At 40.0% G+C, this 17,932-nt stretch overlaps 2 protein-coding genes across 5 annotated transcripts in view; one reads left to right on the top strand and one right to left on the bottom strand.

Moving 5' to 3' along the window:
- IDNK (IDNK gluconokinase) overlaps positions 1 to 17,932 on the bottom strand; it is an 865,727-nt gene that overhangs the window by 619,791 nt on the left and 228,004 nt on the right. The window lies entirely within an intron of this gene.
- RASEF (RAS and EF-hand domain containing) overlaps positions 1 to 17,932 on the top strand; it is a 77,353-nt gene that overhangs the window by 45,043 nt on the left and 14,378 nt on the right. For 3 of the 4 annotated variants that reach the window (XR_007719829.1, XM_050761397.1, XM_050761396.1), the window contains exons 6-14: positions 2,090 to 2,205; positions 4,350 to 4,418; positions 6,049 to 6,133; positions 7,086 to 7,174; positions 10,552 to 10,786; positions 11,090 to 11,227; positions 11,343 to 11,490; positions 13,198 to 13,279; positions 14,520 to 14,634. Coding sequence is in view for 2 of the 4 variants with exons in the window: in XM_050761397.1 (XP_050617354.1) it covers positions 2,090 to 2,205; positions 4,350 to 4,418; positions 6,049 to 6,133; positions 7,086 to 7,174; positions 10,552 to 10,786; positions 11,090 to 11,227; positions 11,343 to 11,490; positions 13,198 to 13,279; positions 14,520 to 14,634 (1,077 nt within the window). In the remaining 2 variants the exon portion in view is untranslated. Of the gene's footprint in view, positions 1 to 2,089; positions 2,206 to 4,349; positions 4,419 to 6,048; positions 6,134 to 7,085; positions 7,175 to 10,551; positions 10,787 to 11,089; positions 11,228 to 11,342; positions 11,491 to 13,197; positions 13,280 to 14,519; positions 14,635 to 15,826; positions 16,027 to 17,932 lie in introns of all 4 variants that reach the window. The other variant, XR_007719830.1, reaches the window with a different exon arrangement.

The raw sequence follows: 17,932 nt of genomic DNA, 5'->3' as shown, positions 1-17,932 counted from the left end.
TTCTCTCCATTCATTATCTCTGTTCCACTTAGAAGGCTCCCAGCTTCGTGGTCAAATGAATTCCTAGTTCCAGATTTTTCCACATCTTAGTTGGCTTTGTATTTGGATAATGACATTCTTGTAGAGTTATTTGTTTTTCTTGGGTTTCTTGTTGCAAAAAGAAGCTCTACTATTTTCATGATATCACTGATTCCTTAAGACTTATTCTTTCCAATGCATGAAATTTGTTTAGTTTTTCTGCTTGAAAATACTAATTTTGGAGTCTATAAAATTTCAGTTCTTTTTTTTTTTTTGAGGTGGAGTCTCTCTCTGTCGCCAGGCTGGACTGCAGTGTCATGATCTCAGCTCACTGCAACCTCTATCACCCGTGTTCAAGTGATTCTCCTGCCTGAGCCTCCCAAGTAGCTGGAACTATAGGCATGCACCACCACGCCCAGCTAACTTTTTGAATTTTAATAAAGACAGGGTTTCACCACGTTGGCCAGGATGGTCTCGATCTCTTGACCTCGTGATCACCCACCTTGGCCTCCCAAAGCGCTGGGATTATAGGCGTGAGCCACCACACCTGGCACAATTTCAATTCTTATTGGACTGTTTTTTAAACTTGCTACCCATACATTCTGCAATTTCTTTTCACTGGGCTTTTCACTGAATTGCAGCATTTTGCATATTGCAATTTTTTGGGAGGAGAGGGTTATCCTCATTTCGCCATAGCACATCCTCAAGAAACTTCTTCAGAAAGAACATGTGAGAGAGAAATTTTCTCTGTTTTTGAATATTTGAGAATGTCTGCATTCCCCCTCACAATTTATTAAGTTTGTCTAGATAAATAGGCTTTTCTGGGACTCCTCTGGGATTTATTAATTTAATTCTTTCTCGGTACCATTTTTTTTTTTTCAAATACCTGGCAGTGGTTGATGATCTGTTCATATTTTAAAGTGAAGGACTAGCTTGGTTACTTGAGGTAGCTCGTGTAGGATCCTGTGGGGTGTGAACAGATCGACTCACCTGAAGGCCTCTCTCCCGAAAGAGTGTCTTCCTAGGAGCTCTGTGTGTGAAGCTGGCAAGGGACCTCAGGTACCAGCGTGAGTGGGGCAGGGATATTCAGAGAGAAGCCTTAGCTTTTTTTACAGGAGCCACTCAATTTTAAAAAAGATAATCTCTGTCTTGTCTTTAGAATCCACTCTGGCTGTCTACTGTTACTTGCTAGGGTAAGACAGGGGATGGGCTTGGTGGGAAGGGTGCCTTACTATACAGTTTTAATCTCTCTTTCCAACCCCATATCTGGTTCCGTCTTTCTGGAGTTCGGCCTGGTCACTTGTCTCCTCCTGGGTTCTGTGTCAAAACCTTGAACACACTTCCTCTAGACTTCCATTTCTCCACTCTTTTCCCTTTGGCAACACATTTCCGTCAGTTTCCATTTTCTAGAAGTGCGTTTAAGTCACTTGAATGCTCTGGCCCCCTCTTCAATTCTTTTAGCTGTTATTGGTTCATTTCCTTTGGCATTTCATTTTAATGAGGTTTTGGAAGGGGAAAAAGACAAATTCATGTGCTCCGTCCACCATCTTGAACGGACGTCTCCAATATTATTTTAAGAAAACACAGAAATTTTCGGATCACACTGGTTTATTTTTAAGTGCAAAACTTAAAATATTAAGTGATAGAATTTATTTGTAAAAAGTAGCCAGTGTACCTACCAGGTACTACAGGTACTATTGATTCCACAAAATGTTTATCAATAATTTTATAGCTCTCATGAAATAAAGCAGGCACTCGAATGGTTGGTGTCAGTTAAATTTGCCAGTAACGTGTTGAAATACATCATGGTAAACCCTTGACTGTTGTAGTTTGGTATCAAATATCAAGCATAGAAAAATGAAGAACAACTTTGAGAATTTAGATTTTTGACACTTTATTAATTTATAATGATTTCAAACTACCTTGAACTGACAAATAGTTCTTTGAACACCGAGATTTGAAGAGTTGTGGAAGGGTGAGAGTGGTGTGGGAGGGTGACACGACACTACTTCATTTCTCCCAGCCAGAGGAAAATATGAATCTAATGACCTCCACTTTTCCTTTTATCCAGGAAAATCAGAAAGTTAAGAAAGAGCTTTTAGAAGCACAGACAAACATAGCCTTCCTTCAGAGTGAATTAGATGCTTTGAAAAGTGATTATGCTGATCAGAGTCTGAATACTGAAAGGTATGAACTTTGCATTTTATTTGTTAGTTTGAGTAGAATATTGAGATGATCATCTGAGCAAAAGAAGAAGCTCAGTTATGGAATAATGAAGAGTTAGTAACTTTGCTAATATCGTCTTTATTTTCTAAGGATTTTATTTTCAGTATCAGATTTCCCAGTGTTTTTTATGTTTTTAATTTTTTAAAGCAAATAGAATAATTATTGTCTGCGTAGGCTAGCGTAGGGCTTAGTAACTGTTTGAATTAGCTGGGAGCTAAAAGAATATACCTACAGTGTCAAGGGTTAGTGCTTATTAAAGTGCTTTGAAGTCAGAAATCCTGGCCATAAATAAGGGAAGGGAAATCCTGGCCATAAGAAAGGGAAAAGTAGGCAAGTCTATTTTTGTGTGTGTTAGTTTTGCAGTATGGTGTTAATACAATAAATCCTAATACATATACATACACTCACAGACATGTATTTATATATAAGGAACATAGACATGTATATTTTTATATGGATGGTAAATATAAAATGCATAGATAGGTGTATATGTGTGTATCCCCTAGGACATGTATGCTTGGGAAAAATATCTTTTTTGGGGTTTGTTTGCAAACTTTAATCGGAATTAAGGTCTTATAAGGTCTTAGAAAACAGTGAAATATTATTGTTTACTACATACAAGTCTCTGAACTAGATAAGGAGTTATGAGTATATATATATATTCTCAAAACACAGAGCCCACATCATATATATATCATATATCATATGATATATTTATTTAGTTGGGGAAAAGAAAATTTAGTTGGGGAAAAGAAAGCAAAAAGATTATAGGGTTTAACAACAGAAGAGCTAAAAAATATCAGAAGCAGTGCCACTAACGTAGTCATGGTTTGGGTTAATTGCTGTGTGATCACAAAAAAGATTTTGTTTTAGTTCAGAAGAGGTGAAGAACTGTATTAAAGAGGTGATGCTGGAGGTAAGCCTAGGTAGAAAGATAGCTCTGTGCTGGGAAAGGGGGAAGAGGCAGCCAGGATGGCACCATCAGCAACTCAGAGCTGGTGGCACTGCTGCCTGCCAGGCACTGTCCTGGTCCTTCACAGGCATTAACTGATCCAGTGCACACAACATCCAGTGAGACAGGGACCTTCATTATGTCCATTTTACAGATGGGAAAAGAGAGTCTCAGAGATGTTCCAGGTAAGGCAGTAACCAAAGCAGGGGCCAGAACATAGGGAAGGATACGGCTTGGGGAAAGGTGATCAGACCACAGGGCAGAAAGAGACATTTTGAATAGAAAAGCAAAAATTTAAAAAAAATGAAGAAGTTTAAAAGCTAGTTTAAGGTTATAATAGAAGGCCCCCGAACTTTGGGTTAAGGAACTTAAATTCCTAGAGACAATTAGGAAATGTGTACTTTTATCATCCAGGGAGCGGATGGACAGGTTATTGTGAACCAAAGATAGCCTGGGCGTTTTGGGAAGCTAGTGATGAGGTTTGTGTGCTCAGCGGGATAGGGGTTGGAGGAGAGGCCGGTGTTCTGAGCGCAGTTTGGGGAAGAAGCCAGAGCTTCCATCATAAAGCAACAGAGGGATTGCCACAGGGTGAGTGTCTCATGAGCTTAGCAAGCCTGGTTCTTTGGGGGTCTCTGTGGTTTAGGTAAGGAGAGGAGGGAGGGCAGGAGTAGGGTGAGACAGGGAAAGAGGAAGGAATCACAGGAAAGGAGAAAATAGATGGAGTTGGGATTATATAAGGATGAGCAGGGAAGGTTCAGAGGATTGAAGGCACAGTTTCTGAGACGCCCTGAGGAGAAGGGACCCAGGAGGTTCAGCCCTCATGGAGAACAGAGCTGGGTCAGCGAGAGTGGGGATGGAAGAGCTGGTGGGTGCTGAGATGGGCTGAGGAGGAGAATCTCTAGGCTTGTGATGTCAGAGGTGGGGCGGAGCCTCACAGGAGAAAGCACAGGATGTGAGTGTGTTTGTGGAGTCGCAGAAGGAGAGGAGGCCGCTGAGGCTACAGAGGCCCAGCGCAGGAGCACGGGAAATGTAGAAAACTGTGGCCAAGGACACTCGTCTTTGAAAAAGGTGGAAAAGGGTCTGGGAGGGTAGGTATAGATGAGGCAGGGCTTGACACCTAATTCTCACTCAAACATAAAATATAATTTTACAGGGATCTGGAAATAATCCGAGGATACACAGAAGATCGAAATAGTCTTGAGAGGCAAATTGAAATACTCCAGTAAGTTATCAGATCAAATGCTCATTACATTTACATTTCACTTATTTTTTTGTTGATAAAAGACATAACACATAGAACGTGAGTTTGCCATGCTCTGAGGACTGCATTTGTGGCTCAGTGTGTGTTTCTTCTGAGGGTGTGTATTTGGCATCTCCTCTTAGCTTTCTGATGCTTATAATCCTAAATAAATTATCCAGATGTGGAGAACACAGTATAAATCTCTAAACATCTTGGGAAGTCAGGGGGTATGTCCAGTGTGTCTTTATTATGCGTGTATAAAGAAGAACAGCCCTGAGCACTCAGCTTTCTCTGAGTTCTGTACCGCGAGTTTTTCAGGCTTCTCCTATTAGTGGGGCCACAGGGCTCTGCCTCCACAATTCTTTCTCAGTTTGTTGTGTTTACTTAGAAGTATATTTTTCTTAGTTTTTTTTCCTCTCCCCAAGTAGAGATATACCCACTCTGTCAGCTTTATGACTAGGTTATAGCAGTTCCATTCTCTGAGAGTCTTCCCCACAAAACCTAGCTCTCTCCCTCCCCTTTCTTTCTTTTCCACCCGTGCCGCATTGTCTTCTGGTTTCAGTTCCCGCCAATGAAGTCAGGTCAGGTTTGACCTTTTTTCTTTCCCACCATTTTTGAATGCTTATTAAGTCTCACCTGTGGCAGTTGTAGAGTTCATGTATTTCAGTAATTCTTTGAGTTATTTTATTCATTCATTCATTCAACAGATTTGTCAGTACTTCTTACAGGCCAGGTATGCCAGGAGTAAAGGATAGAGTGGGAAGTGGGTGAAAAATCTCTTTCTCCTTATGGGGCTAGTCTAAGAGAAGAGAGAAATGGATCAATAATTATAGAAATAAATATGAAAGGCCAAACGAGAGAGATGCAGCAAAAGAAAGGTACATGTCCCCTAAGGGGAGCTTTGGCCTATCAAAGAAGGTCAAGGAAGTGTTCCGGAGGAAGTGAGGATTGAGCTAAGATGCGAAGGGTGAACCAGCCTTAAGCTGGGGAAGGTTGGCCACTCTGTGGGGTAGGAGCTGTGGAATCATAGCTGTGCTGTACAAGAGGGTGCTGAAGCTCTGACAGCTTAAATGACTTCTGTTAAGTCATATGGAAATAAAAGTTAGGATTTGAACCCAGATCCGACTGAGATCATCACCCAAGTGTTTACCTGCTACACGACAGTGCCAGGTGGAACAGTGCCAGGCCGTGCATAGAATGCAGGAGCTGCCAGGAGCATGAGGCCAGATACAACACACTGCATTCATCCCTGACCTCTGACGTGTGGGAACTGGCTGGCCAGGTTCAGGCATTTAGGGAGCTTTTGAAGACCTGCATGAAATCTGTTCAGTCAGCGGGGCTGCGTGAAGGAAGAGTGAGTTCCACAGCTCAGACAGGTGACTCCTGTAAGGCCCTGCGACTTTTAAGGAGAGAGGAGTCATCGATTCAGGTCTTCTACTTTAAGTAATGAATTACCTCAGTTTATGAGGTTTGAAGGGAAGTGGTGGAAAGTTGCAGAAGATGATAAGCTATTCCACATTCTGAATGTTACAGCTAGAAAAGAAAGTGATGGCAGTGACCCCCCAGTGATACTTTCCCTGTCTCTCTTTCTGCTTGTTTCTTTACTCTGCAGAACAGCTAACCGGAAGCTACATGACAGTAATGATGGCCTTAGAAGTGCCCTTGAAAACAGTTACAGCAAGTTCAACAGATCTTTGGTATGCCACGTAGTTTTTTATCCTGTATTTCATTCTTTCTAGTGGTGGAGTATTTCAGTGTTGATGAAAATAATGTAATTTCTTAAAGGAGAATGTCACATAAGTCCTTACAATAATGAGAAGATCTTTCTGTAAAATAAAACGAGGCAGCATTCTTCCAAATTAAAAAGTATACTACCCCTCTGAAGAAATAAGTGTCTTGATGTTAACCAACTCTTTTTATAGATGTTCTAGGGATCTAGAGATAGGTGTGTAAAATGTAATCTTTGGCCTGAAAGAGTTTATCATGTAGTAGGAAGTTAAGATGTACACAGATAGATAGGAGAATCCCATAGAGGTGAAAATAAAATACTGCCCAGTTGAGAGCTGGGAGAAAGTGCTTCTGTCTGAGGGGTGAGTTTAGACTTGTGAGTATTCTTTATGCCAGTGAGATGCTCAGAATGGGAGCCTTGGATTTCAAACCCTCCTACAGAAATCAGCTTAGCTCATTTGGAATTGTAAGGGCCTCTCCCAGACTGCATTTGTCACAAGGCCTCTTATCCCACTTGTGGAAGTCAGCTTCATGTGTGAGATTCCAGGGTCATATTGGGATATGGAGGGGTCAGTCACTAAGCCAAATTATGGTTCAAGAAGAGACACGTTCAAGGAAGTTGGTGGTTCACGGTCCTGGCAATGTGAGGAACCACAGTACTCCTTTATGGAATGTGCAGTAGGGTTTGGACGTAAGATAGGATGAGGAGGCGAGCATACTATGGCAGTCATTTTTGTCGCAATGTTTCCCTTGACTTTTTTGCTCACATTTGCTCAGGTAGTGTAATATAACTTTTAGTTATACTAGAAGTTTGAATAGTGTGATACAGTTTTAAAAAGTGGGTTTGTGTGTGCCTGTGTGTATGTAAAGTGTTTACATGAAAATTACATGAACTAACAAATAATTACTTCTATATTACAGCGTATAAATAATATCTCACCAGGGAATACCATTTCTAGAAGCAGTCCCAAATTCACTGGTCATTCCCCTCAACCTCTAGGCTATGACAGGTATGTTAACACGTCCTCACTTTTTGTTCGAGTTCAGGATCACAGTTAAAAGGAAAGTAAATTTCCTTGGAGGTGGATTAAAATAATAGAATATATTTTGGTCACTAATTTATATTTTCCATGATGTTAAAAGTTTCTAAAACATGAATCATGTAAAAATTAAAAGTGTTTCAGAGAGGCAAAGTTATTTCCTGAAGATTTTGTGAGTTGGTTTTATTTATATTCACCATTACCTCATCTCTAATCATGTCTTGTTTCTTAGAAGTAGACTCAATAAGAGATGTTTCAGGGATGCAAGTAGAATTATGGTATATGATGCTGCAGTATTTCTGATGTATAATGTTGAAACTTTTGGCATGATCTGTAAATATTTAATAGCTCAGCATAATATTATGTGGCTATGTTGCAGAAAAGGGAAACTTTCAAAGCAAATATAAATATGGCTAGTAGATCCTTATAAAATAGCTACTGTATTGAAGGAGTCACAGAGGCTTACCAAAAGTTAGAATTTAGCCCTGCATTTAATCAAATGAACTGAAATATTAGGCCTTTTATTACGTGAGACCTAGTAATCACTTAGAGATTACACGAGTGTATGTGTATGTTTATACACATATGTCCAGTGTTGCTAGTTAAAAGTTAATTTTGTAATATGTCAAAAATTTGAAATTGGAAGTGAAAGCATAAACAAAAAGTTGCCAATTCTCTATTTCTTTGTGACTTTTAGCTTCATGTTTATCCCCTTTTCATTGGGGTACTTTTGGTAACAAGAATAATGTACTTAACATCCTGGTGTTAGAAATGGTCAGGTTGCCATTTAGGAAGACCTGTTACGAAGGCTTATTGGTGACCACTTCCAAGAAAATTCTATCAGGTTTAAGTTGTTTCTACTGTTTACTGATTTGCTCAATAAAAAAAATCTAATGGCTTGATTTATAGATAGCTGACTATTCTGTTATTGAGAAATAACAGATTTTTAAAAATGTGTAGATGTGATGTCATTTTTGACTAATATTTAAAATGATTCTAAGCAAATTGGGGGGAAAGGTATACAACTGAAAAGTATTTCAGAAATTTCACCGTGATTCATTTTGAAAAGATTAGACACCATGAAAAGCTTATAAGAACTGGGGTATAGCTCATCAACAAAACATTCTGCGGGACAAAGTCATCGCGTCCCCAGCATGTTTGAGTGATGTAGCACTCATGTGCCTACTTCCTTGAGCTGTAACGAGAGACCACCATAGCCTCAACACCATGCCCTTTCTGGGTGTGTATGTGTGTGGGGGGGTGATTATTTTGATATAAGAAGTTAACATTTTATTTTCTTTTTGATGCTGATATAAAAATGTAATAAAAGCATGTACATCAAATTAGATGTACAATAAAATTATATTGTTTTTATAGCTTTATTTGGTTTTATCTTTAAAATTTATGTTGGCTTTGTTTTTTGCAAGAACTCTAACAAAAATTTAATTTGTTTTGTAATTTTACATAGTTAATTATAATGAAAATATTGAGGGGTGGCAAGATGGTTGACTTTGAAAAGGATATGCAGTTCAATTGAGTTTGAGAAAGTTTGACCTGTACCTGTGTTTTTATTTTTATTATTTTTACTTTGAAAAATTTTTCTACTTTTATTTTAGATTCGGGGGTACATGCACAGATTCGTTACATGGGTATATTACGTAATGCTGAGTGTGCCTATATTTTCAATTTAGAGTCTAGATGTTTATTCAGGTGAATTCTTAATTTGGGACTTCATGTTTTCTTTGCTCCTTGTCAAAATACAAATGGGCTTAAAATAAATCATAACCAGTAGTGAAGACATGGAACTGAAGTAGTTTGTAGTAGATTATAACTAGAATGGTTTTCTTATGTACTTTACAGATGGACCTAAAATCAGTTTCAGAAGGAGAGTTTTATAAATAATGCAATAATATGTTAGCAATATATTTTCAATGTTATTGTTAATAATACATATTAACAATAAATATTAAAATATATTAATGTATTTTATTATTGTTATTAACAATATATTAACACACACTCACATGCACACGTGCACACACCTAGCTAGCTACATAGATTGAGATATGATATAAAATTCTTGACTCAGCATAAAGACTTTATAATTGAGCAGTATTGAGAGAGAGGAAGTTAAATCATCTTTTTAGTTAATTTTAAACATTTGCTAATGGCATAAAAATACTTTTGACTTCTCAGATTTACATGGCCCATACTTAATTATATTAAGCTCACCTCTCATCTAAGCATGTCTACTTCTTGTTTCTCATATCTGAAGACCTATGTATCGTGCTTATTCTCCCTTTCCAATGATTCACGTAAGTGTATTGGTAGGATGGTGCTCATGGTGTGTAGTGGGTGGTAAATAAGTCATAACCATCATTGGTAAACTTAGATTCTTATGGAAATTAAATGGAAAAGCAAAAGTAAACAGGGATGTATACAGTTTCTTTTGATTCTCTTATTCGATGTGAATTTCTCCCTCACTTATAACATCTCCAGAGTTTCACTAATGTTAAGATCTATAGAAGTCAGGAGTTCAAGCCTTTATCTGAGGCACCTCCCTCCCTATGAAACATTTCCCGGAGGGGTGTTTCCAGACGGTGAGTCAACATTTAGTGGCAGAAAACTTATGTGTCAAATCATACATTCCAGCAATGTTTCTAATTGCTTATCATTTTCATCAGATGTTTCTAATTGCCTATCATTTTTTGCCATGTTGATTAGAAATCTGACACCCAGAAAAGCTTATCTTATTTTGTCTTGTGCAACCTGAGAGGATGTGGTCTTCTTCATGTATCAGCTCTTCAAGTATTTGAAGAGAGAAACCGTTAAGGGTTAAGTTGAGTACACCGAATCTTACTTTTCAGATCTGACGGTCTTGAGTCTGACATTGTGGTTGCCTTTTCCATTTGGGCTCTCAGCAGCCCTTTTAAGTACAGATGTTATCTAGAAATGGACACAGTGTTCAGAATATAGTCTGACCACCTTAGAGTAAAAAGGCTCATATGTTCTGCATACGTTTTTATAAATACAACTTGAGATTGTGTTTATGTCTTAGGTACCCTCATTCTTTTTGTATCAGGAAATAACATGATTTTTTAAATGGCCTTGTTTGTTAAGTGTTTGATGTAAGGGTCTTTATCTTAACTGATTGCTGCATAGAATGAACGGATGCTGCTTTGAGCATTTTATGTCCCCTAATGCCTAATCACGAAATACACTGCGGCTCTTAGCAAAAGTGAGAACGTCGGCCTACTTGATTCCATCTAATAGCATGTGCTCTATTGCCTGTACGTTCTTGAGCATCCCCAGCCCTCAGGTAAATTGGTCTTCCCCTTTATTACCAGGTCATCCCGCTCTTCCTATGTGGATGAGGACTGTGACTCCCTGGCCCTCTGTGATCCTCTGCAGAGGACAAATTGTGAAGTTGACAGCCTGCCTGAAAGCTGCTTCGACAGCGGCTTGTCTACCTTGAGAGATCCCAATGAGTATGACTCAGAAGTGGAATACAAGCACCAGAGGGGATTTCAGAGGTCACACGGGGTGCAGGAGAGCTTTGGAGGTGATGCTTCAGACACGGATGTAAGCCTAGAAACCACTGCTCTCCTAGGCCTTCTACGTGATTGAAATCTGTCACCTTATTTGCCTTCTGTCTGTTATGGGAATCTGTTTTAAAGGTCACAAACATAAAGCCTAGTTAATAAAATGCTTTTTTCTCCACAGAGTTAGGGAGAAATTCTCATAGGTTGCCATTCACTGTCACTCTATTCCCGAATATTAATAGCATTGACTGTTGATTTAGCTGCATAGTTTTCTTCTTTGTAATCCATAATACGTACATTTTAGGCTTTGTTTCTTAACTGCTGACATTTTTTTAAAAAATAGGTTCCTGACATAAGGGATGAAGAGACATTTGGTTTGGAAGATGTGGCTTCCATCTCAGACTGGAAGCTCCAAGGAACTGTTAGTGAAGGCAGCATTGTTAGTTCATCGAGAAAGCCCATCTCAGCACTCTCCCCCCAGGTAGGTGTCTCTGAGACACTCCTGTTCATGAACACTGCTTGTTTTCTGTGCAGTGTTACTTATTAGGATGAAAACTGGCAATACCTTTATCATTCACTGTGGCTTTTCTCCCCAGACAGACCTGGTAGATGACAACGCTAAATCTTTTAGCTCACAGAAGGCTTACAAGATTGTGCTTGCTGGGGACGCTGCAGTGGGGAAGTCTAGTTTCCTCATGAGACTTTGCAAGAATGAATTTCGAGAAAATATAAGCGCCACCCTGGGTATGGCTCCTGTTTTGGTTGATAAGGGGAAAATGATCTTCCTTAGCTTGATTTTCTCTTCTTCAGGGATTACATACACAGATAATTAAACAGTTTTCTCTTTCTCTGTGTATGTGCACATATGTAGATATGTGTGTGTGTGTGTGTGTGTGTGTGTGTGTGTGTCTCCTAGTCTATGGAAAGGTCCTTCTTGTTTTGGCCAAGGCCTGCTTTTAGGAAAGGAAGACTAAAAGGACAGAGATATCTGGCTGGGTGCGGTGGCTCATGCCTCGGCACTTTGGGAGGCCGAGCCAGGCGGATCACTTGAGGTCAGGAGTTCAAGACCAGCCTGGCCAACATGGCGAAAGCCCATCTCTACCAAAAATACAGAAATTAGCCAGGCATGGTGGTGGGTGCTGGTTGTCCCAGCAACTCGGGAGGCTGAGGCTGGAGAGTCGCTTGAACCTGGGAGGCGGAGGTTGCAGTGAGCCGAGATCGCACCACTGCACTTCAGCCTGGGTGACAGAGTGAGACCCTGCCACAAAAAAAAAAAAAAAAAAAAAAAAAAAAAAAAAAAAAAGCTATCTGCTTAGCCAATCAGATGAATCAAATCAAATTTAGAGCCTGAGATATCAGATTCATTTATTCGGCATGGATTTCCTGAGTCCCACTAAAAGCAAGATGCTGTTGTAGGTGCAAAGGATACATAGTGAAGAAGGGTGACAATCCCAGCCTGCACTGCACTTACGTCCCAATGGAGGGAAAGGTACAAAAAAGAGGTTTAGGGAGTGGTGCAGTTTTACACAGAGTGGCCAGGAAAACCCTTTCTGCTAAGGTATCATTTGATGTTGACAGTGAAAATATGGATTGCCACTTTGTCATTATGGTCAAAACCATAGCCAGACATATGCTCCGTTCCCCACCTTCACAACAGAACAGTAGAACAAGTAGTATCCTGATTTCCCAAATGTGCATAATAATCAGTAAAAGGAGCTGAAGATATGCAAATTGTCATTTATTTTTCTTCTTCGTCTAAAGAATTCTTATTTTGATCACCCGAAATGTTAGAACAGTCCTCTTCACAATGGGTGTCTTTGTAAATTTATGGTTCTCTGACACACTCTTCAGGATAACAAAGCTGAAAGTTTACTTCAATTTGATTCATAGAAAGACTACATACAGTATTTGGTTCAGTTGTCAGAGACCATGATGCATGTAAGTGTGTGTGTGCTCTAACGTGTGTATATATACATACACATGTGTATACATGTTTAGATATACATACATTTATACACATATACCTACATATACACATACATGCATATACACAAAACATGTATCTGCACCTACACATATACATACATGTATACACCTGCACATTCACGCATGCCCACTCATACACACATGTACACACGCCCACACACACACACACAAATATGACTGAGTTCATCCAGTCATTAGGGAAAATAAAACATAGATTTTTTTCCCTTGGCTCATAAATTAAATCATTCCCCAAGTCAGCCAACCTGCAGATGGTGCCTCTGCACACACGTGTGGTCTGACTTGCCATTCCTATTTGAAGGTCACTCTCCTTAAAGGTCATGTTCATTCCTCCCTCCCTGGCTGAGCTGTGGCTTATTGGCTTTTGCCTCATCTAAAGAGGGCTTGAAAGTAAAAAGCCAATGGAATTATTTACATCATGCTCTCCACTCTCATGTTCCTTTTCAGGAGTTGATTTCCAAATGAAAACCCTCATTGTGGATGGAGAACGGACAGTTCTGCAGCTCTGGGACACAGCTGGTCAGGAAAGGCAAGTGCTTTCCGCAGCGCTGTGGGCTCTCCTGGGTTTGCACTAACAAGCCTTGCAGGCCACTTGATGTTCTTCATACTCAAAATTCCATAATTATAATATACTTTATAATTATATGCATAATTACATGTATAATTATACAGTGTATTATAACTGTAAAATGCTTATCTTTTCGCACATCTTCTCCTCCTTCATTTACCTGTGACTGCTGTGAGAAGAGGATCTTTAAGCTTCTTTTGAACCGATGTTCAGTTGAGACAGAGTGTCCTTTGCTAACAAGAGAGGCAGCACTTTTGAGTGCAGTGACAGCCTGAGGAGCTCCCTGGCTGTGGAACAATAAATGATGGAGAAGAGAACCAGTCAGCTCCCCTTGATTAAGGGCAGAGGCACAAACCAGCTAGCGGACTCGCATCTGGTGATGGCAACTTACCTTGCATTCCTCACCGATAAGCAGAGCATTCAGCACCGATTTTAATCTTGTCTAACTCCTTGGAAACAAAATCATTCAGTTGTTCAACCCATAAGTATGGGATGCCTGCCTCTGTACCAGGCATTATTCAGCATGCTAAGATTCAGTGGTGAACAGACAGGCACGAATGCCTGCCCCCATGGCACTCATTCTCTAGCAGACTGGGAATTTCAACATTTAAAAAATATTTGTGGTTGACATGACTGTATTTTTAAAGTACTTATAAAATATTGCACTGGGTTTCGAGTTAGGGCATGTGTGTTGAGGTGTGCTCTTCCCACGGCAAATCCCTTGACCCCCATGTATGTAAAGTCCTGGTATGTTATGGCATTCCACACTGGTAGTTCCTCCACCCACCCACCCACAACACTCCCTGACCACCACCACCAAAAATAAATATTCTCTAGTTTGTACCTCCTTCCAGCCTCCTCTGTCCCACATGTGGCTTCTGGTAGCTTGTTGCTGAGGTTGAAATTTTTGGAAACTGTGCTCTCAACCTTGCCCTGGTTATGCTCTGGGGATTGTAGACATTTTTGGGGTTGTTTGGTAGGGAGAAGGATTGGATTTTCTAAGTCGGTCACCCAGACTCTCATCCTGTTACCTTTCATTGGGTCATTCGAGACCTTTGGAATGGCTATTTCTCAGTCGTATATTGCAGTGAGAGTCTTCTCAATTTGGGGTTGATTTTAGAAGATGAGAAAAAATGAGCATAAAAGAGAAGAGGAATGAGGCAACACAAACTGACTGATTATGCGGTTTTCTCTTTCTCAGATTCAGAAGTATTGCCAAGTCTTACTTCAGAAAGGCAGATGGTGTTTTGCTGCTGTATGATGTTACATGTGAGAAAAGCTTTCTTAATATACGAGAATGGGTAGATATGATCGAGGTAAGAAATCACAATGGAGAAACAGAAAATTACACGAGGAAGTTTTAGGCCATCTTGGAAAATGCTGTTGCTCTTCTTTGTCGGAATAAACTTGATTAGGAACCGTTGATCCAAGCCATCAGGAGGAATTGGATGCTACAGGCAGAACTGGCCGCATTCATCTCTTCCTCAGGATGTGGGCACGTTTCCCTGAAGCCAAGGACACTAATGAAGGAAGTTTTGGGGAATAAAACTTCTAGGTTTTCTTATAGATAAAATCAGAATCCCATTGTAAGCAAGTAAAACTCCAGATAGCCTAGGAAGAAGCTATTACAAACAAGGAGATGGTGTGGTTGGGTGTGTAGTGTAGTTGAGGGCATGTAGGGGCATCCATGGGCATGGGAAGTACAGGTGAAACACCACCTGGATATGAGTGTGTGTCAAGGTTCAATTTGTATGGGAGCTCTCTTCTCTTCTCAACCTTATTCTGGTAGTGATTTGGGATCTTTAGATGTCTCAGGGTACTACCGAAATACCAACTGGTATTTTAAATATGAGCATAGCTTCTGTGCTTTCTGTGGTTAAATAAGATGATGTCTTTCACCTGAGGAATGTTCCTGTCCTCTGTTTTCATGGTAAATAATTTTGAAAAGTAGGAAATGATGTTGACCCCATTTAGCATGCTGCCAGCAGTTATTAACATAACACTACAGTTCAAGCTATGGTTCAGCATGCTGTCTTGAAAAATAAAAGTAGTGGCTAATACAACTTTTCAAGTAAGTATATTATCTATAATTTAAGCAGGCATTAAATTGCAGTAGTGGCTGAACAGAGGACTGGTTGCTGTCTGATCTCAATTTAGCTTCTGGCATTATTGTTCACTTTCTAACTAAAGAAGTAATGTGAGAAATGACTGATTGCAATTGGCAGTAAGACTTTAACAGTGATAAATAAATATGCACTGTGTTCTACCAACTTATCATGACTTAAAATGATTGTAAACACAGTGAAAGAGTGTTTACATTTATGTAACGTTTTTACTTCACAGAATTTCCCATGTTATAGTCATCTCTCTAGCATCTGAGAAATGAAATAAAAAACATTATCCTAATGTTTTGTGAGAAAGTTGAAGCATAGAAAGCATAGGTAGCGCTTACTTATTTAGTGGTTAGGAATAGAATAGGGGCTTACACCAAACCTCCTGATTCAACAGTGGTTGTCGTTTTGATGAAGCACCAGCGTGAGCAGAAGATTACTTGAAGAAGCCTCTGACATCAAGAAGGAATCCCAAGGCCTGTAATTCCAGCACTTTGGGTAGTCAAGGCAGGCAGATGGTTTGAGCCCAGGAGTTCAAGACCAGCCTGGGCAACATAGTGAGACCCCATCTGTACAAATAATACAAATATTACCTGGGTATGTTAGTATGGACCTCTAGTCCCAGCTACTTGGGAGGCTGAGGTGGGAGGATCATATGAGCCCTGGGAGGTCGAGGCTGCAGTGAGCCATGATTGTGCACTGTACTCCAGCCTGAGTGACAGAGCGAGACCCCCATCTCAAATATAAAGGAATCCTAAGGTGTAATTAGAGCATAGAGGAGTGGAGGCTACGCAGATGAACAAATGGAGATCCCTGGGATAGAGCAGTAAGTCCAGAGAATATCAGATAACCCTAACTCATCCATATTAGTGTTTAAAATCCACAGCAAAATTGTTTTATTGTTGACATTTTTGGATTAGTCTTTATTTAAAATCTTTGGGTTATGCCGAAGAAAAGGAGGCACAAAAGCCTAGAGCAGCCACGACGAAATAACCCTTATGTCAAGTGGCGCACTGCCATAATTTGCAAAGCACCTTCACGAGCTAAGATATCTTTTCTGCCACTGGTATCACCTTTTCATAGGGTCTGAAAAGGAAGAAAACTGTAGAAGAGATGAATTCTTAAATTTGTTCTGGAGGAAAAATTAGATACTACTAATGGCGTTTGACTTTCACCTTAGAAAAAGAGTGGGCACAGTGAAGTTTCTCCATGGCTTACTCTTTCTAATTTGAGGAAATCCTGCAGGGACAGTTTATATGGCTACTGTAAATATGGGTAGAAATGAGTGGTGTGATCACCTGGATAGACCAGAGGATTGAGAAGCAGTAGACTGTCAGCGGTGAACAGACCCTCTTAATTAATAATTGATACACTTCGATGGAAAACTGCTGAGTTTAAAAAATCTTGTAATAGAATTATGGATAAAGTAAAATTATGGCCATTTATTTACCTGGCATGAATATTTTATTGATTGAATATTTGGGTAAAAGCTGAATGGAGATACTTGAGATGTAAGATCTCTTCCCAACTTTAACACATTCAAAAATATTTTTTGACTATCTACCCGGTCCCTGTGTAGCAGTCTAGGTTCTCGGAATATATCTGTTAAGAAAACAGAGCCCTATCCTTATGGAGCTTGTGTTCTAGTAGGGGAGACAGATGAAAAGCAGCAAACATAGATCAGTAAATGAAATGATATGCTAGAAGGTGATAATGTTATAGAAACAAAATGAGAGCGGGTTGAAAGGCCTGACGATGAGGAAGTGGGCTGCTGTTTTCATCAAGGCAGCCTCACTGCGAAGGAGATATTTAAGTTGAGACTTGAAGGAGGTGCCCTTTACCTCTGTGGCTTTGAGGCGTCATTTAGATGCCTGCATTCTTGGGCTTACTGAAATGAATATTTGACTAATAACTTTCAAGTGATGCCCCTCGCATCCTGAGATCATTAAAGAAGACAATTAACTAGCACATGAATGAGTGAAACAGCTAATTTTGGAGAAGGCCATTCATTCCCGTCTTTCCTTTGATTTTATTACACTCTGGAGCCTTCTGTCCAAGGAAAGTTGCCTGAAGAGAAAGGAAGTCAATTACAATTTCATGTTGTGGCACGTTTTTTGATCCTGCATCAGGAATAGCCCCAAACCCAATGAGTACGCAGGTATATTTAGTCACTGCAAAGAGTAATTTCCACATGTTTTCCTCAGGGCTGCCACTTCTCTTATTTAGGAACCAGAAACTTGTGTTTCTGTGCTAGTCAGGTTGTCTTCTTGTATTCTCATCATAGCCTGCTGAGATGGGGTATGCCCTCATTCAGTCCTTCATTTTACAGACAGGGAGACTGCAGCGGAAACCTGCGGAGGCTTGCCTGATCTCACACAGCCAGTGGGTCCAAACTGGTGGAGGGGTGGGTCTCAGACTTGACTCTGCCACACTCATCTCACACTCCATGAGTTCCACTGTGACTCTGGGACCCTGTGACCATTGCATAGGCTGACATGGGAGC

This window comes from Macaca thibetana, chromosome 15 (genome assembly GCF_024542745.1).
Source record: "Macaca thibetana thibetana isolate TM-01 chromosome 15, ASM2454274v1, whole genome shotgun sequence".
NCBI lineage: Eukaryota > Metazoa > Chordata > Mammalia > Primates > Cercopithecidae > Macaca > Macaca thibetana.
The sequence above is the reverse complement of the archived record's forward strand: the minus strand, read 5'-3'. Positions and strand labels throughout refer to the sequence as shown.